Source organism: Esox lucius, chromosome 2 (genome assembly GCF_011004845.1).
Source record: "Esox lucius isolate fEsoLuc1 chromosome 2, fEsoLuc1.pri, whole genome shotgun sequence".
NCBI lineage: Eukaryota > Metazoa > Chordata > Actinopteri > Esociformes > Esocidae > Esox > Esox lucius.
The window spans coordinates 22,818,619-22,838,869 of record NC_047570.1 but is presented as its reverse complement, the minus strand read 5'-3'; the positions used below and the strand labels follow the sequence as shown (position 1 = coordinate 22,838,869).

At 40.8% G+C, this 20,251-nt stretch overlaps 2 protein-coding genes and 1 long non-coding RNA gene across 3 annotated transcripts; all 3 read right to left on the bottom strand.

Annotated features, from left to right (window-relative positions):
• Positions 1 to 341: 341 nt before the first annotated feature.
• Positions 342 to 5,703, bottom strand: LOC105015279 (wee1-like protein kinase 1-A). Its single transcript, XM_010878313.3, has 10 exons — positions 4,750 to 5,703; positions 4,293 to 4,525; positions 3,783 to 3,849; positions 3,506 to 3,678; positions 3,131 to 3,399; positions 2,953 to 3,042; positions 2,783 to 2,868; positions 2,057 to 2,227; positions 1,667 to 1,812; positions 342 to 1,531 (listed from the first exon to the last, which is right to left on the bottom strand). The coding sequence occupies exons 1-10, from the start codon at positions 5,191 to 5,193 to the stop codon at positions 1,378 to 1,380; spliced, it is 1,833 nt and encodes a 610-aa protein (XP_010876615.1). The 5' UTR covers positions 5,194 to 5,703; the 3' UTR covers positions 342 to 1,377.
• A 463-nt stretch (positions 5,704 to 6,166) lies between these two features.
• LOC105015269 (zinc finger protein 143) lies at positions 6,167 to 14,059 on the bottom strand. The gene is made up of 16 exons (XM_010878303.5): positions 13,488 to 14,059; positions 12,447 to 12,563; positions 12,263 to 12,349; positions 11,977 to 12,060; positions 10,440 to 10,565; positions 10,121 to 10,314; positions 9,947 to 10,012; positions 9,743 to 9,859; positions 9,367 to 9,442; positions 9,023 to 9,148; positions 8,689 to 8,868; positions 8,376 to 8,603; positions 7,730 to 7,890; positions 7,352 to 7,507; positions 7,045 to 7,146; positions 6,167 to 6,642 (listed from the first exon to the last, which is right to left on the bottom strand). Exons 2-16 carry the CDS (start codon positions 12,556 to 12,558, stop codon positions 6,562 to 6,564), a joined length of 1,896 nt encoding a protein of 631 aa, XP_010876605.4. The 5' UTR covers positions 12,559 to 12,563; positions 13,488 to 14,059; the 3' UTR covers positions 6,167 to 6,561.
• Positions 14,060 to 16,319: 2,260 nt separating this feature from the next.
• LOC105015262 lies at positions 16,320 to 18,253 on the bottom strand. The gene is made up of 3 exons (XR_828361.4): positions 17,585 to 18,253; positions 16,996 to 17,154; positions 16,320 to 16,697 (listed from the first exon to the last, which is right to left on the bottom strand). It is a non-coding gene; the product is annotated as an uncharacterized LOC105015262 (long non-coding RNA).
• Positions 18,254 to 20,251: the final 1,998 nt, after the last annotated feature.

Sequence of the window (20,251 nt, the reverse complement as noted above, 5' to 3'; positions counted from 1 at the left end):
CAACCGTCAAGTTAACATTTCGTGGAATGGCCACCTGGCGAATTCAGTTCGTATAATTATTATAACTTGATCAACCTACTGCAGTAAAACTTAATGGATGAGGTTTAGAAAGATGTACTGGATCGACCAATTGTTTTTGAATGTATTTACTTTGCTGCTGAATTTAACCCATCAACATGTACCTATTGCCTCAACTTATACCATATGTTAATCGGACCTAATATTGACACCTTAAGACTTGGTTCGGCTTTTTGTATTTACACCTGACGTTAAACTGCATTGATGAGAAGCTTATTACAAACTTGTCTTCATGTATTCAGTAAATGTGACAAAACAGTGGATTTGAAGGAAATTTTTAATTATCAGGTGTGAATTTACTGAAAATGGAACAAGTAACAAAACAAAAAAAAAAATCAAAAATAATATACACACATAATGTACGTCCTACTAGCAATGATGCATTCACAGTCTATAAAACCAGATAATAAGTCAGTAATGCTACAGTTATTAGGTTGAGCTGATGGAAACATCCAAGCTTAAAATGCTGAGCGTTTAACTAAACAAGAGTTTAATTGTTTAACTACAACTGCTCTGTGAGTATGTTAAACAAATGACACAGGGCTTTAAACATTCCATGATTCACCTTTACCAACCACATCACAGGTTGGATGGCTCATCATGAATAATGAACATGAGTAAAACAAACAGTCCGTGAACAAGTTTCTGCACATAAGGAACTTCTGAAAGGAATGGAAAATATAAAATTGAACTCTACTATAGTTAAAGACAAACCAACATGTATAGCAGCATTCAGTAAGCATAAGGCAAATTCAAAGTGCTCATTTTATCAGTCCATTGTCCCATTTCACTACCTGACATCAGGTATATCACACTAAGGTGCACAGTTGGATCACACCATCCCAAATCATCACACTTGAAAAAGAATGGACTACCGTCCTCCCACACTTTAATAAAAACAACTTTTGTTTTTAATATAAACTGTAAGAATATTTCAAGTGCTTGGGAAGGTAACAGGTCTTTCACTATTTATAGAGTGAAACATAACCTGTGTCCTTATAACCCTTTCCAAGTACCAAACAGTAAGAACCATCAGTTCGTTTGTAAGCTCTGTGAAGCCCAGACATTATGTCCTAGTCTGGCTAGTAAGACCTTCTCTGTCCAGGGTCCACCCCCACAAGGGTTGTATTCATTAGTGCACATTGTACCAAAAAAGACACTTCAAACATTAAACTGAGAAGAATTTCTTTTTCGACAACTTTCCAGTATTACCTCCTGGGTTTGGTCAGTTTGTTTCCATGTTATAGTCTAGTAAACACAAACCAGCCTGACACCCATGTGGCTAAGCAGTGTTGGCGTTCAGTAGATGGTCAGGCTGACGGAGCGATTCATCTTCTTGCCAATGAGCCTGGAGTTTCTGCTGGACTGGAGGGTGGAGCGCGTCAGGACCCGGTCAGAGGTCAGAACCTTCTCCTCTGCTGCAGCTTTGGCCTGCTGGGCCTTCTTCAGCTCCCTGCAAGGAGACAAACATGTGGTTACAGAAGCTGCTCATAACTAAGAAGAAAATGTTATGTATTATTCCTCCAGGAATGGAATTAAAAGGGAAAGACCGGAAACATGACATAGGAGTCTCAAAAGGGGAACATACTTCTGCAGCAGGGCGTTTTTGAACTTCTCTGCATTGAGCTCAACGCGGAGCTGGTCAGCACTCATGCGTGAGGCAGTGAGGAGGACTGGGTGCTTGGTGAGGCCAGATGAGGAGGGCCTCCTGGCAGGGTCAGGGTGGATCATTAACTGCAGCAGACAGGGAACAAGTCATTATCACCACTAATCACACATTAATACTTCCTATTGTGCACGCCAACCGTCATCCCATTACAGTAATGAAAGAGCATCACAACGACCATTCTAATGCTGTTACAGTGCACTAAGGGGCTCTCCAAAACCACAATGACAAAATGTGCACGTATGACAAGGGCCCACATGGCTGGGGCCAGAAGTAGTGCACTACTGGGGATTAGGGTGCCATTTGTCATACCTTCAGTAAACTTAGGAAGTCCTGGGAGAGCACTTGAGGAATAGGAGGCAGTTTTCCTCGTCTGATCTCATGCCACTTCGTCCCATTGGTTGGGAGTGGTTCAGCACCCGAGGCACTGATTAAAGTCAATGCCAGGGCAAAAATATCTGCCCTGGTGAGGTTTCTGTAGTCCTGAAAAACATGTTCACGGCACAAAATTAACACAGGTCAGCAACGAAAAGGCAAACAATTAATCAGAACGGCACATTCACTTCTGAACAGCTTAAACAAACATTATTGTAGACTAACTACATAGCCAATGTCACTGTCAATTTCATGTTTGACACCGGTTGAATAACAGCCAATATACTAATCATATTGTGGTTATAACCAGCCATCATGGATGAGGACAGGAAAAGATAAGTGCTGCTGTTCATAGTGCTGGCTGGCAGGTTCATCAGATAAATTATTAGAAAAATGTTGGATGGAGACACTGTGTTACGACACTTCCATGTAGTTTGAAACACATTAATGAAACTGTTACTGGATGATTTACTAATACTACACAAGACATGAGTCTTCTGTGGGAGAGGATGACACAGTAGTAAGGACTAAAAATATAGGCTTGTTCCCCATCAATTTAGCAAAAATGTCCAATTGGCATTCAATGGCCTGGCTAGGGCTGAGAATATGACAGATGGAAACCTCTCCACCAATGGATTATTTAACAAAGAGTTGTTTAATTACCTCTTGTAAGACTTCATTGGCCAGGTACCTGCTGTCTCCTTCTTCAACTTGAGGATTGTCTATTCTGGTCACATGGCCAAGATCACCTGTGGGAAACCATAAATATCAATTACTCAATTATTAGCTTGTTTCATTAGCATAATGTATGACACAAAATAAAAAGGACTTACCTATTTTGTAAACAACATTCGTACTTGGTCCTTCATCATCGTCAAAATCATCCACACACACCATAGTCCTCCGGGATAAGAAGATGTTGCCTGAGGAAAGTAATAATGCACAAGAATTATATAAATATACATGAAAAAGATAAACAGCTTAGATCTACCAATTGATGTAGATATTTACTTGGCTTGATGTCCATGTGAACCAGCGAGGTGGAGTGAATGTACTTGAGTCCACGGGCCACCTGAAGGAGAAGATCCTTCAGGTCTAGCTCAGACAGGAAGTGCATGGTTCTGTAGTTCTCTGTGACCACATCTGCCAGTGTGCCCCCATTACAATACTCATTCTGTATGAGCATGTGGTCATCCTCAGACCAGGCAGAGTAGTACCTCACCACATGGGGGTGCTGTCCCAAGACAGCATGGGCATACACCTCCCTGAGGGCATTCTGTCTGAGGAATCAAAATAATATCAGTAAATATTTTTATAAAGATAAAGGAGTCATTTCACTTTACATTTCCAAGTGTCAACTCATTAAAAATCATAGGCTTCACTTACTCATCTACAGATCCAGCGAGGGGCTTCTTTGAGCGCTTGATGGCGTAGACACAACCATCAAGCCTTTTCACACATTTGAAGACCGAGCCAAACTCCCCAGAGCCTATCTTCTCAAGCTCATGAAACTCTGTGGCATATCTTGATACCATGTTGCTATCCAGAAGAGTCATTCTCTACAATAAAAGGGAACATAGTTTACAGTTTAGTTATTTTTCAAAGCAACTTATTAGTTGAGTATACATTTATCTATAGAACATGGAATAGAAATAAGAACTACCTTTGATGGTGGAATGATGTCCTCTTCACACTCAGCATCACTGGCTTCCATATCCTCTCCACATGAGCTGTGGAAAGAAAAGGAAATACATTTATATGAAACATTCCCACCACTAGAGGGCAGATATAATCCCTACAACAGCACATGGTGTGCCCATGTGGCCTTGGGTTGCTGCCAACAAGCATGCAATAGTCAACCGATTTAACGAACATTCCAGTCATGTGTATATCTATTGTTAACTAAACGTAGAACGTGTTCCATTCACAACATGTGTATGTATTTCCCAGTTCTCCCTAGATTACTTGAGGTTTACGACAGACAATAGAACTTGATGAAATTTGATCACTGTTATAACACAACTACTTATGTTTTTTGGGGAAAAGAGTGAAACAACAACCATAGGAAAAGGTAGAATATGAAGAGGAAATGATAGATCAGAAACTCCCATCACACCCATAAAATCCCAGGGTAATACCAGGAAAGTAACGATATGAGTAGAGTTTGTCTTACTCGTTCCAGTGTGATCTCTTTCTGTTGTTCCTCTGTAAATTTGCGGTCTGAATCAGCAATGAGTCAGGGGTGAATGGGTTGATGTTGATCATAGGTGTCTGTCTACTTCGGGCTACTTCTGTGTGTCTACTTCGGTATGATCTTCCAGTCGAGTCCCCATTCGTGTAGACACCTAGTCCTACCCTGCGGACTGTTGATCCTGTTGCTTCCCCCCTGGCTCTGGACAACAGACTCTGAAAGGAAAAAACAAAACATTGCATTTAGAAAACAATGAAGTGTATAGTTGGAGACTATTTGTCGGTATTTGATGCAAGAAAAAGTACTATAGAATCTCTTTCCCTGTGCGTCTAGGCGATTTCTAAAATGTGGATAATATCACAGGGACGAAACTAACCATGGACGTAGACTTGACCATGAACAAATGAAACATTTACATATTTACTGCATGTTGACCCACCTTAGGTGTGTGAGGAACATCAAATAGTCTGAGTTTTCTGAAGGTTTTATGGGGCGGTGTGTCGGGACAATTGGGAATGGGAGAGTCCTCGTCTCTCTGCTTAAAAGAAAACTCCGGGGACGAGATGTTGTAGTAGGGCCTTGCCCCTTTTCTCGGAGAAGGGGATCCCTTCATCAAATAAGTCTCTGGTGATTTTAGGGGAGAAAGACATCCAAACCCCTCCTCGTCCCAATGGTCAACATCACCCTCCGCCGTAAGGTCTTGATTTAATTTGGAGTTGTGTCTCGGTGATTGTACTGGAGAATCCATTTCTGTGAGACTCGACTCCGCTTCAATGCTGTTGTTGCCATCGTCCTCACCGTCGCTCTGGCTAAAGTCTAGTCTCTGTCGAATAGGTCCCATCTTCGGGGACGTATTGACAAACATTCGGCAAACAAAACTCATCACCACAGAACGAAAAAGTAGATAAGTGGCTTACAGTCCGCAGCTAGCCAGCTATCTACAGACTGTACTCTCGAACTAATAAATTATCTTCGAAAGTTTGCTATCCCGAGTAATTAACCGTCCGTGTGGCCATGGCACGCGCTACAGTTCACTCAATTCACAATCCTAAATAACGTGGCTAACAGTTAGCAAAGTAAGTTAGCTAATTCTCTCGTTAGTCGAGTGAAAAGTCAGCTAGCTAGCACGCTAGCTTAGTCCCTTGATAGGCAGCACGCCGTAACGTTTCTAGAAAGCGCAGGCAAAATTATAGCGAGCGCCAATGTGCCCCTCTGCAGACTATACAAAAAATATTTCATTCGTGCCTAGCAGTCAAAATACTGCTAATTCACATAAAATAATCCAGACGTATGTTTGTTTATCCAAAATATTGTTGTCACAAAACGTAGATAAGTTCTGACCACCCATACACTGCCCCCCTTGCCGCGACCGTTGGTCGAAATAGTCCAAACTTCAGCCAATGAGATCACATTCCTAAAGTTTAAAACGTGGGCGTTCCTTCCTGAGGAGAAAAAGTTACACGTGACTCACTACTGCGATATAACACCTACATCACATTGGCGCGAATGTAATCCTTTCATCTTTTACAATGGGTTTTAATTTCGTCGCATTATTCTTACTGTCCTGATATGATGTGTATCTTTGAAATCACCCTTGATCAGATTTCCTGATTGTTAACATTCATAACATAGGCCTACATACATTTTTTGTAAGACTATTCAAACAAAAAGACCATATGCCTAAAGATTTGTTTTAATCTTAGGCAGGGATGAGTTAATAAATACAAGATTTGGTAAAAACAGTGCAAGAAAGTCATTTTGGGTCCTACACATACATTTAATACATTTCTGATCAATATCCAGTTTCAATAGTAGACAGTTTTTACATAATCAGAAATCTTACATAACAAAAAATCATCAATGCAAACAGAATGGTACAGCTTTATTTAACAAACCAACATGTATCCATTATTTGTACACATTCAAAAAGTAAAATTTATGCTGGTTTCAAAACAGTGGCTATTTACTGTATTTACACAATAGAGTACAATATTCACACTTGGAATTATTTCTGCAAATAGTCAAAAAACATTCTCATTCAGGCAGCAACTCTCACTGGCATTTCTTACTCAAGTAATGGATGTCTCACTTTATAGAAACTTTGTGCAGCCATATTTAAAATGTTTATTTACAAATACCCAAGAAATTCCCTGTTTGGATTTAAGAACAATATCCTTTAGGTAGGAGTTGTAGAATCAGTTGTTCTCATCAAATAAAATATTTCAGTAGAAGTCTGTTTTGAAACCCTTACTTAATCTTCTAATTCTGTTTCTCCTTGTTGAATTCTTGATGCAATCCTGATGGCTTCTTCATATGAGGGTTGTTCACTGAGCTGAAAAAACAAAGGTTTAAATCAAACAGTGATGAGAAAAAAAACAATATAGCTTGAAAAGGAGGGTAGATACTGATCTTCCATCTGTCCCTAAGCCCAGCAGGCTTGTGAATTTGAATGCAGATCAGACATGGCTACGGTAACAACAAACATATAAGTGGTCCTGAATAGAGCCAAAAGAAAAAAAAGAAATGCATCACTGTCACAATAATGTCCCGGGGCTACTTCCCACACAATGATTTCCCCCTTTTATTTTTGTGATTTTTTTTTTTTTTTACTTCAGTTCATTTTTTCACTCAGCATTTACCCGTGTCAGTCTACACCTGTTCTTTACAAGCATGCAACAGACAACGTGGTTTGATGGGAAGATGTGCTCCGTGTCTGCAGGTGTGGGTCCCCTACCTGGACAGCAACCTGCGTGCCATTTGAGGTGGCTACCAGAGTGACAGGGTGAACACAGTCTTCCACCTGCATGCTCTGAAAAGAGGCCAAATCAATGGCCACCTGGGGGGAGGGGTTGAGGACAGTTTAATGCAAGTGAGAAGAACCCAGTTCTGTGTGTTATTGCTGTGGGCATGCTCATAGAAGTCAAATCACTTCTCACCATTCTGGTTGCATGTGTGCTAACTGCCTAAAGCATTGCACAGAACTATGCAAGACAGGGACACATTTGAGATTCAGTAAGCATAATAAGGTCCATACAACTCACTTGCTCTTCTGTACCGTCGGCTGCCACCATGGTGACTGTATGCATGCCATCTGCATTGAGCATTTCATGGGAAGGAACAGTAAAGGTAGTGCCATCACTCGTCACCATGGTGATTGTGTTTCCTAACGCCTGCATGCCAGCCTGCATGACACTGACCTGAAAATGAGAAACTGACCGGTTACATAAAACTACAAAAGCACTGCCCTGAATTCCAGTCCATCTAAATAAAGCAGTCTATTTTACTTTATATAATAATAGGACATTGTATGGTGCCATGGTGGGTATAGAAATGTTAACTGATGTACAGGGACAATGAGGTTGCTGGGGCATTCATGAACAGAGACATAAAAGACATTTGCACACGTCCATTTTGCTAACCTGTTGGGTTCCATCAGGGTGTGTAATCAACTGCACATGCTGCTGACAAATGGCCTCAGTTCCAGTCATCTGGTCTGACTCCTCTTCTTGCTGCTGCTCCTCCTCATCCTCCTCGTCCTCCTCAACCAGGGCAAAATTCACTGACGGATCATCTATGGCCTCTGAATCACGTGGAGTAACAACAATGTCAGTCCTTGTGACTCAGTCGTCCCACTTTCTGCAGTACTGATAATGGCCTAACAACAGACAGTGATTCACGGAGATATTTTACGTAATATACAGTTCCGAAAAAAAAAAGAAAAAAAAAAAAAAGAGACCACTGCACTTTTTTCTTTCCTTTCAAAAAAGTCGAAAAGGAAGGTTTTGAGGGAGGGACAGAAGCGTTCAATTTGCAGTGGTCTCTTAATTTGAACCCTTCTGTTCCTCACTCAAAACCTTCCTTTTCGACTTTTTTGGAAAGGAAAGAAAAAGGTGCAGTGGTCTCTTAATTTTTGATCATGATTATTAGATAATATCTAGTTACACCTCAATTCCCGATGAAAAAAAAAAATGAAAAAATCCCAGAAATGAACAAAACAAGAAAGATTAAGTAATTTCTTGATGGCTAATAAATATGTATACTTTGATGTTTACTACCAAGCCTGACCTGTTGGGGATTCAAAGTAGGTCGCCTGCTCTTCCTCAATGGGTTCAGTATCGTTGTGCGTTGTGCGTTTGTGCATGGCCAGGGTAGAGATCTGCTTGTAGGTCTTCCCACAGTGGTTGCAGTTGTAGGGCTTGCATGGTGTATGGACAACGTGGTGTTTGTAAAGACTGGAGTACTCTGTGAAGCGCTTATCACAGCCCGGGACTGTGCACACATAAGGCTTCTCTCCTGTAATCACATCCCAGTTATTAGTCACGCTGTTAAATCCCCACACACAATCGGACTATATAACACCATTGTGTGACATTTATACCTGTGTGAATCCTCATGTGGTTCTTGTAGTTTGTGGCACTGGCAAAGGCTCTTCCACAGCCAGGCTCGGCACAGTAGTAAGGCCGCTCCCCGGTGTGTGTGCGAATGTGGACCTTCCGGATGTTCGAGGTCGTAAACGATCTACCACAACCCTCAAAGGGGCACATGAATGGCTTCTCTCCTACATTGCAGACAGGAAGATAAGGAGCTTGATCAAGACCTAGTGATTTATAACAGCTTGAGCCCACGATTTTTAATCCAAATCCGAGATGTATATTGTAGATGCCTAGGCTTAAGAATTGATGTACATCCATCTCTGACCATCCATTTTGTACCTGTGTGGGTTCTGATGTGCTTCTGAAGGTCGCCTGACGTCTTGAAGGATTTAGCGCAGGGCACTTCCTGACAGCGATAAGGCTTCTCACCAGTGTGTGTCCTTATGTGGCTTTTCAAGCCATAACCTTTTAGTAAAAACCAACCTGGATTGTGACTGAATGACATTGCTTAGACAACAAGTTATTTATTGTTTCAAATGTATAACTTCTCAGCAGTTTCCCTAAACGGTTAGTAGGACATAAAGACGGGTAAAAATGTAAGGAAAAATCTTTGTAATAGGGGGTTTTCATCAGCTTCACATATCAAATATGACATTTGTGTTTGTTTGAAGGTTGTTTGTTACCTGTAGCAAACTTCTTTCCACAGCCCAGGTGATCACAGATATATGGCCTGTCACCAGTGTGGTACCTCTCATGTACCTACAGAGTGCAGAAAAGAGCACCACAAAAAGAATACAGGGTTGGTATAAACATCATGGCTTAGCAAAGCAGAAGGGTTCCATTCATTTTTTCAGAAGAGCAGGACTGGTAGGGGGTATGTTCTTATATATCTATTTTATTCAACTTGTTTTCTTTCTTAAGTGTAAATAAATTAAGCAGCCATTTTGTTTACCTTTATAATTGTTTAATAACTGTGACTTCTTATAAAACCCTATAAGAAATAATATATTTAATTATACAGAAAACTGAAGTATATTGTAGGGAGATAATGTAATTTACCTTCAGATGGTGCGCAGTTGTATACAGTTTCCCACAGCCCTCATAATCACAGCGGAAGGACTTCTCAGTAGGCTGCTGCTCCCTGGGAATTCTAACATTCTGCTTCTGAAGCACAATCTGAAGGATATCGGGGAAGATGGGTGTTCAGTGTACTTTGGTGGGAAATAGGTCATATTTAAAAAATTATAATGAGAAATACAGTACCTGCATCTGCATGCCACAATCTTGCTCAGCTCCCACCAGTACAGAGTTCATATCATCCACTTCCACCTGAGAGAAACAAGAGAGGAAAATATTAGTGACCACTTACCGTAGAAGCATAAAGATATATTTAAAAATGGCTAATAATGCAGAATTTGCTGTTCAATGGCAGAATACCTTAGCCGTGTACTGTTCCAATACATTGATAGTCTCTTGGTCGAGGGTTTCATCAGCATTCAGATCGGACTCGGTCCCATCTGCCTGGATGGCCAGGATGGTGTTGGTCTGGGGCATTTGTATAGTATGCTGGATGTATGCTGTGGTACCATCCTCCAGTTGAACAGCTTGTAGGGTATTCTGGTCATAGGTATCTGTTAAAAAAGTGTTGTTTAACACACCATGGCAAAAGGGTCAAAACAAATCTAACTAAGAGTTGCTGGGTAAAATATATGTATTGACTAAAGGATTACAACACACAATCTTAGGAGGGAGACACCTTTTGGTGTGTGGATGTAAGCTGTCGTTCCATCTTCCAGCTGCACAGCCTGACCATCCTCAAGTCTCAGACCATCATCTCCAATGACATCACACAAAGGGGAGCCTGTCCACCTGTTGGCCTCTTCTGGTAAGAAAAGAGGGAAAACATTTCCCAGTTAAAGTAATAATTAGCGCTGGCTAAGTTAACATATGCGATTAACGCCGGTATTTTTGTTGCTGCCGTTAACGCATTTTTGAGCCTCCGAGCCATCCAAAGTTAGAGGCTGACTTGAGTGGGAGCTGTCAGAATCACATGCACTTATGTTTACCCCAGTCTCACACCAAAAACCCATCAAACGAGAATGCCAGCTGTGTATCCCCTCTTTTAGCGTGAATCCACCTGCTAAAAGATTTGGTAAGTTGTCAATAATGTTTTTGCTAATTTAAGCTAAGCATTAATTTTTCCAGTAAAGCATATTCTAATAGCGGAATTAACAAACAATATATGTGCTCTGAATGATTTACAACTGTCCCCTGGCCTGATTAATGTTTCTAGATAACATCTCTAGCCACTACAACGTTATGCCATTGCCTATTCAAGTAGCCTACCTCATGCATTTGGTTAAATTTGGGAATCATTTAATAGAGACCTAAGTATTTGGTTGTGACTAACCATGTTTCAGGAAATGAAATGTTTACAGGCCCCAACTGAACCCCATTCATTCCACATTTCAGCCTAAACATTAAAGGACAATACATTGACAAGTTTGTGTGATTCATTGGGTTAAATGCCTGCACACCCTGCAGCTCTCCAGAAAAGATGGGCCTGATATGTGTTTACAGAGTAGCCTAACGTAACAGTTTTTGTCCTTGTTGCGGTAATCAAAAGAACAATATGAGATGTAGAACTATAGGATCATGACCAGCCTCCTTCTATTTAGTTTCTACATTTAAATGAGGCCAGTTATTGTGGTAAATTAGGGACTGACGTTGTATGTATATTAAACTAAACTAAGAGATGTGATAACTTCCATTTATTTAAAGTCAAGCACTGCCCATAGTTTGCCATTAAATACAGTACGTCCTCAACATAATGCAGTGCTTTTTAAACAGAAGTGTGCATAGAGCAAAATTTGAACAAAATCTAAAATTATGATGAATTGCAATAAACTACTGAAGATTACGCGATTGATTATTTTAATTGTTTTTCAGCACTAGTAATAATGTTGAATGTATTTGGTTAATGTCTTACTGAAACAAAACAAGCAATGATTGAAAAAAATAATCATACAGACGATGCTACTGGTTTCCAGGATTTTATGTCTGCTTATGTCTTGTGGGCACTGCATAGTCTAACCCCCTTTCAAGTGAGAGATTATCAATATCTCAAGCTTGTGGCTATAGCCTATCAGACTCTACCCATGTACGCGAGGCTGTACTTGCACATGATTGGCCAGAAGCTGCTAGTGTGCCTTTCACTGGTCAGACAGGTCCATGCACACTCCTGAAAGAGGGTCTCAGACAGAGCACACAGCAATAACAAATGGAAAATAGACCTGATTTTTGCATTGAAACATGCTGGACATAGGCAGTAGATCCATCCTCCAGCTGAATGACCTGTCCGTCCATGAACTTGTCATCTGAAATGAAGGGCACCATTTAGACCGATTTAATTAAAAAAAAATACTAAATGACGATAGCATTCAGGAAAACAGTTGACAAGAACAGGCAAATTAGTCAACTCTTTCAGTTTGAGGGGAAACTGCCTAAGGTGTTCAGGTAACCCAATACCTTTACATTTTATTACTGTATTTTTGTTGGGATAACAGACATTTTACTTACCTTTAGGATTGTGCTGTATGTAAGCTGTAGAGCCATCTGCAAGGGTGATAGCCTGCAAACTTACAGTGTCCATCTCCATCTGATCATCTATAAAACAAAAATAAACATTTATGGATTTACAACATCACTTTCTCCTTGGCTGGCAAATAGGCACAAATGAAGGGAAAAGCATGGATGAACTGACCTGAAACCGCAACAGCCTCTGCCAAACAAAGGGTAACCTGTTGATTGTCTCCATCTGCATTTTGAAACTCTGCAAAGCCCTGGGAGTCCCGGTTAATCTGAGCCAACAGCATGGTTGCTTTTCCCAGACAAATACACAGCACACACACGTTATACACTTATGTGTGGGCTACAGTGGGAGTGTGAAGACACTTTCCACATAATTATTGCAGTCATACGTTGCACAATGGTGGTCATTTATGGAATAGACCAAATTTATTAAATAGGTAAGCCTGGTGTAGCATTACTTGATCATGTTCAAGAATAATACAAAATGAAACAAACAACCAGTCCAGCTTCTGGTCAGCACTAGTAATACTCGTGTACACACACACAGTCAACGCACTACAAATGTAGCAGCGCAACTACTATGAGCGGCGCAACTTCAACACTGCTGTTTGTGATGTTGTTGCCAAGTTGGATGGAACTTGAGGACATTTTAGGCAGTGTTGCTCTTAAGATAGGTAGTTTATCCAACTGAAATATATGCTATGTGGAACGTGAATCGTAACGGATATTAGTTACATTGTAGTTAACGGACTTTAAAACTAGCTTGCCGGACGTTTTCTGTCCCATACAGTGTACAGTACAGTAATATAGCTAACACACATTCGATGTTAATTTGCATACCACGCTAACTCGTCATGAATGTAACATTAGCTTCTAACGTTAGCTGCTAGTGCTAACCAATGAAACTGTCAATTGATAATTAGCTGTGAAGCTAACCTCAAAGCTACTGTTAGCTAACTGCTAACGTTGGCTGGTTAACACGCCATCCCTAGTACTATGTATAATGTGAAGATGAGCGCGGACTGATAGTTTGCTATTGCTAATTAGCAAATGAGCTAGCGAATAATAAAACATGTTTAACAACAAATGGTTTGAACTGGGGTTTAATGAAGTATATTCCTCATATCAAACACCGAGTCCGGCATTCCCCTTCTGTCTCTCCAACTAATATGGCTGTAGAAAGGCACACTGGGTAAAACACATTTATACGAACCTCTAAAAAATTTCCAACAATCCCTTCGGTTCGACCACCATGCATCAGGGCAGGAAACGTTCTCCTGTGCGTGCACCCTGGAACATGTATAAAGATATATCTTTAGCCGATATGATCTGTAGGATTGACTAATATTTCGGAAGCGCAATTTACTACTAATATCATTGGTTTAAAATCCCTTCCATCGTTGATTGATGACGTCCAATTTCTATTCTGTTTTTTTATGCAGCTTTACGGGTAGGTCCTGATACGCCATTATGGATCCAAGTTGCGATCGCTTTTCCTGAGATTGACATCACATTTATTTCTTATGGGTTTGCAAAACAGTTTGTATATCTCCTCAGCTAAATTGTTTGTGTTATATATACATACACACTGCTGCTCTTTCAGCACAACAAAAGACAACTAGGACACCAAAAACACTCAGCCATTTCGGATCAGCAAAAGGTTGAACAAGGGTTACTGTCAGTGCACTTTGGACAATGAATGGACGTGTTCAAGAGGATCGAAATTACTGCCGACGGACTGATCTACAAATCATCTTGCATTATAAATAAAGACTAATTATTTGTGTTGGTTCGTTCGTGAACGAACATTCTTTTTCAATTGCGCTTTTTGGTGAATGTGGCGAAACCATTTGTAAATGGAGATTTAATTCGGCTACACAATTTGCATAGTAGTAAAACAACGACTGTATTCTTTGGAGGAACAATAGATAGTGGATTGCATCATGGTCCACGCATTTTTGTCAGTAGGGTAATGTCAAATAAAAAAAATAGATAATTCGGTTTAATGAACAAGATAATGTAGTCTATTTCAATGTGTATGTATGAATGTATCGTAGTGATTGATTGACTGATTTTCAAAGGTGAGTTACAGATCAGCTAATGGGGAGCTGTTTTGATCCTTTGGCCACAGCTGTAGTGGCATACTGTAAAAAGGTTTTTTAAACCACTTTTCGGCACAGTCTAATGTAGACTTCCTTTAAAAGGAATGACGAAATCCCCCAAATATGCATAGAGTGTTTATTTTCCTTATTCTTATGGAATACAAACTGCACCCCCAATCCACTTGATCCACTCCAAAACCGTACTAGGTGAATCATACAGTGCCTTCCATAAGCACTGGGCCAGAATTTATTCAGGTCCATTGGTGCAGCAATTTTGAACAAAAGAAATATAAACAAAAAAGAAAATGTGGGCTGAGCATAAACAGTAGATCTAAATGCATAAATTCCCCCAAAAATATACTACAAAATATGTAAAGTGCAAGACTTTTCCAGTTTGTCTTGCATGTGGACTCGGGCAGTCCCAGTTGGGATAGCTTGTCTTGGAGCAAAGCGGGAATTATGGTGTTTAAGGCAGAAATAAAGTCCACAAACAGGATTCTGGTGTAGGTTTCAGGGGAGTCCAGATGCTGGAGGATGAAGTGAACAGCCATGTTGACCGCGTCATCCACAGACCTGTTGGCTCTGTAGGCAAACCGCTGTGGGTCTAGTAGAGGGTTGGTGATGGTCTTGAGGTGGGACAGCACAAGGCACTCAAAAGACTTCATAACCCCAGAGGTCAGGGAGATGGATGCAGAACATCTCCAGTGAGGTGTTAAAAATTTGTGAACACAACAGAAAGCTGATCAGCACAGTGCTTACGGGTGGATGGGGAGACACCGCCAGAGAATTTAGTTCTATTGTAGTGGCAGAGGTGGGGATGATTGCGATGATTGATTGTGAATGGGCCCCTATGGTGGGAATTCAGTGTTGATGGCTGGACACACAGGGAAAAGGTATGTTGTCAGGACTGCCCTTTTGTCTTTCAAATCTGCAGTAGAACCCATTTACAGTTTGTTGGCAAGTTGCAGGTCATTAATGGATCGGGGGATTTAGGCTTGTAATTGGTAATCTGTTGAAGGCCTTTCCAAACAAGCTGAGTCATTGGTCGAGAACTGTTGTTCTAGTTTCTCTCCATACAGGCGCTTGGCTTCTTTCACTGCCTTACCAAAGCTGTATTTAGCCTCTCTGTAACTTTCTCGGTCCCCACTTCTGAACGCCTACTCCTTTTCCAAATGCAGCAGTCTGAGTTTAGCCATGAACCAGGGTTTGTCATTGCTGTAACTCACCCTGGTCCGTGTTGGTACACAGCTGTCCTCACAGACGCGGATGTATGATGTCACAGCATTGGTGTACTGGTGTAAATTAGTGGCAGATCTAAAAATGTCCCAATCAGTGCATTCAAGACACACACACAGCTCTTCTGTTGCTTCACATCTTAGGCCTTCGCACAACAGGCTTGGGAAGTTTTAGTTTTTGCCTGTATGTGGGTATTAGATGGACCATGACATGGTCTGATAGTCCCAGAGCAGTGCAGGGCACAGCATGATAGGCATTGTTGATTGTAGTGTAGCATTGATCCAAAGTGTTTGCCTCTCTTAGATGTAAGCTGTAATCATCAAGACTGAAACAAAAAAGGCTTGAAATGTTTCACTTTGTGTAATGAATCTGGAATATATGTAATAGGTGTAACATTTTGATTTGCATTAAAAAATAAAAATACATTTTCCATGATATTGTTTTTTTTTGTTGATGCACCTGCATGTCTACCTCGGGAACCTCATTGCTGCTATCCTTGCCGTTCAGTTGCACATGCTACCTTGCACCTTCAATTTGTCTTCATCACGTTTAGAATTGCCATTTGTACTTGCATTTGCCTTCAATGTACAGCTATACATCCTACTTGTAACATACATTAAATGTAATTGTTTCACTAACATTTTCTGCCCTCTTCTATTTGTACTTCTGGTTAGATGGCAACTGCATTACATTGTACTGTACTTGTTCAACGACAATATAGTTGAATCTAATCTAATTAAGAACAATTTACAAATGGAAGGGGGACATGTACATGTAAGGCTATAATGGTGGACAAGAGCAGGAACGTGAGCCAGCACAAAATCAACGATGGGAGCGGCTTGTGAAAAGGACGTCAACCACCCGACCGAAAACACTAAGGAACCAGGCATTGAAACGCTTCATCTGCTCCCTCACTGCCTCCATCTGCCTTTTCTGGCATCCCTCTCCTTCGCACATTCAAATGCCTGATGTGCCAAATGTGCGCTCGGCATCCGGCCTTCTTTCCAATAGATCATGGTCACATGTCTGCATGTCGTTTAATGCTTCTATCATCTCCCTCTGTCCTGATTCTCGCTTCATTTTGCCTGAAAAATATGTAAATAATCAAAGTTGTATACAGGTAAAATCATTGCTGTGGTAGCAGAACATAGATTAACTAGGCCAATGTTGTGCTGTGATAGATGGCACTGAAGACAAGGACTGACAGGACTGAAGAAAAACAGAGAAGTCTTCTTTTAAAAAAAAAAAACACTAGTAAAGATGCACACTTTTCTTCAAAATAATTTGGGTCATAAGTTAAGCATGATGTGTTAAAATTAGACAAAACAGCCATGACCTACTACCTAAGCTGTTAGTCCATGTCACACAAAATGCCGTTCTTACCAAAGGGTTTGTCTTGGCAGCAAACTGATGAGGGAGATGGTGGGATGGGCTGGCTCACAGGTAGACTAGGTGTGTTCAAACGGTGTCCTTGTGAGGGTACCCTCTCCAGTGGAGTTGGCAGAGGAAGTTGAATGCATCTCTAGTTGTTCAAAATCAGATCTGTTTGTGGGGGGAAATAACACGCACATTAAAGACTTGGAATTCACAATGTTTGAAGACAATCAATAACAACGCCCATCAGAAACATCTACACAGTTTCAATTGGACATGCGTTACTCTGATTAAATTAGCCAGTTTTAATTGAGTTTTCAATACAGCAGGTTGGCCTGTAATTACGGTTTTGAACGATCAACCTGGATTATGACGCTGCAAAGTAGTGGTCTATTTTTTCTTACCTCATGCCACCTGGCTTGAAGAAATGACTAGGCAGATATTTGTACTTAGTAATTCAGAACCATAAGACTTGAACAAAAATAAGAGATTTGGTCATTTCTGTTGGTCCAATTCAAGTTAACTTCTAAGACATCGGTTAAATACAAACCCCTTTAGGGAAGTACTTTCGAGTGCATCTCTTAAAACGAACACTCACCAGAGGTTTGCATCTCTTCCAGAAACTGCACCACACTCCATACTCGAGTCACACCGCTCCGTACCGCTGGCCGGTTTCCCATTATAGAGTCAATGGCATCGTGCCATTTAAACTGCTTTCGGTCGTTCCAACTATTTCCATTGTGAGGCATCCTTGTATAGTTGCTTTTTTTTGTCCCATCAAAGATCTGTTAGACGGATCTCATGAAGCCCAACTTGAGAAGCCAATTATAAACCGCAGGCTCCTATGTAGTACTTTTCGAATAGCCCCTCAACTCAAACTGCCGCTGGGTTTCCTCTTCGCAGTACAACGCAACGAGGGCCTGGAGTTCATCCACCGGCCAGTCGAACGACATCGACGTGTTGCTTAATTATTATTATTATTTTTTTTTAAATATAGTCTATTGTCTTCCACAATACCAATGAGGATAGTGAATTATAAATGGTGGACTCGTCTAGATTTAAAGGTCCGCGCGACTTGCACAACACCGTGCGTTTTCACTGTACGTCACGCGCCAACCCCGCCCAATGTCCTAAAGTCCGAGGCATGGCACCAGTCCATGGCCAACTTGCGCTTGCCCGTGTCAATGGAAACAGAAACATTTCTGGACTTTTGGGTAAAACACAAGTGTTTGTCACCAGTGGAAACGAGGAATCACAGTGCTAGCAGGGCAATACAGGTGAGCATCTGGAACTGCTACCAGTCAAACACTTCTCCAGTGCCGTCTGTTTTGCCACCTACTGTTGTCAGTCATGCAACACGGACAAACACACAACAACGTTATTGTTAAAGCATATCATCAGACTATTCTTCCCTTTACTGGGAACAAGGGAAATCATAACACTACAGATTAATGTCCACAATATCATACATTTGGTTGCATTTAGTTAATTCCAGTTTCACACCTTACCAGGTGAGCTTAGAAGGGCGGGGACTGATGGCCCGCACCTGGTGTTACTGATATTTTTTAGAGAAGCAAATGTTATGCAGGACACCTGATTAACATCACAAAGACTAGATAAATTATTTAAATGTTCCTATTATAGTTTAAAATCCCAACAGATTCTTACGGAAAATACAGACATTTACCCCAAAGAAAAAAATTCCTTCACCTCCATAATTTGTTCTGTCTGTCTTCTCAAAATTCCACCCAGAAGTCTCAGTGTAGACAGTGTAGACACAAACAACTATAGAGTAAAGCTAAGCGCCTTATTGGTTTACATGCATGGGACAAACTTAAGTTGCTGGCTGAGTTCCTCTGAAGAAAGATCAGACAACATTCTTATATGAACAGCAAGTATGTGACAAAACATTATTGTGAACCACTTAACATTTACGTCAGCACATTTCAATCAATTTGAAAAGATGAGTGTCACAAGACATGATTTATGGGCACTACACACAGGCACAACACATTTATAATATGTAAGATTTATTTTCATACTGTCGTTATTCCCATTTCTACATTCTCTGGAATTGCTGCAAGTCTCTATTGTTATGTATATTTTTATTTTAGGCTTTATATATTTCCTACTATAACGAGGTCATGTGCCATTTCGCAAGGGTTTAATTGTTCAGAATGATGCTGTTATTCAGTACATTTGATAAATAAAATACTTTGATGATTGAATCTGTGAGAATGCAAAATTAACTTAAGTTAGGAACTATGATTGTCAACCATGAATGGATTTGACTCACAACACTCATGAAAGTAGGATCAAAGAGGGATATACACTCACCTAAAGGATTATTAGGAAAACCTGTTCAATTTCTCATTAATGCAATTATCTAATCAACCAATCACATGGCAGTTGCTTCAATGCATTTAGGGGTGTGGTCCTGGTCAAGAAAATCTCCTGAACTCCAAACTGAATGTCAGAATGGGAAAGAAAGGTGATTTAAGCAATTTTGAGCGTGGCATGGTTGTTGGTGCCTGAGTATTGTCTGAGTCTGAGTATTTCACAATCTGCTCAGTTACTGGGATTTTCACACACAACCATTTCTAGGGTTTACAAAGAATGGTGTGAAAAGGGAAAAACATCCAGTATGCAGCAGTCCTGTGGGCGAAAATGCCTTGTTGATGCTAGAGGTCAGAGGAGAATGGGCTGACTGATTCAAGCTGATAGAAGAGCAACTTTGACTGAAATAACCACTCGTTACAACCGTATGCAGCAAAGCATTTGTGAAGCCACAACATGCACAACCTTGAGGCGGATGAGCTACAACAGCAGAAGACCCCACCGGGTACCACTCATCTCCACTACAAGGCTACAATTTGCACAAGCTCACCTAAATTGGACAGTTGAAGAATGTTGCCTGGTCTGATGAGTCTCGATTTCTGTTGAGAGATTCAGATGTTACGAGTCAGAATTTGGCGTAAACAGAATGAGAACATGGATCCATCATGCCTTGTTACCACTGTGCAGGCTGGTGGTGGTGGTGTAATGGTGTGGGGGATGTTTTCTTGGCACACTTTAGGCCCCTTAGTGCCAATTGGGCATCGTTTAAATGCCACGGCCTACCTGAGCATTGTTTCTGACCATGTCCATCCCTTTATGACCACCATGTACCCATCCTCTGATGGCTACTTCCAGCAGGATAGTGCACCGTGTCACAAAGCTCGAATAATTTCTAATTGGTTTCTTGAACATGACAATGAGTTCACTG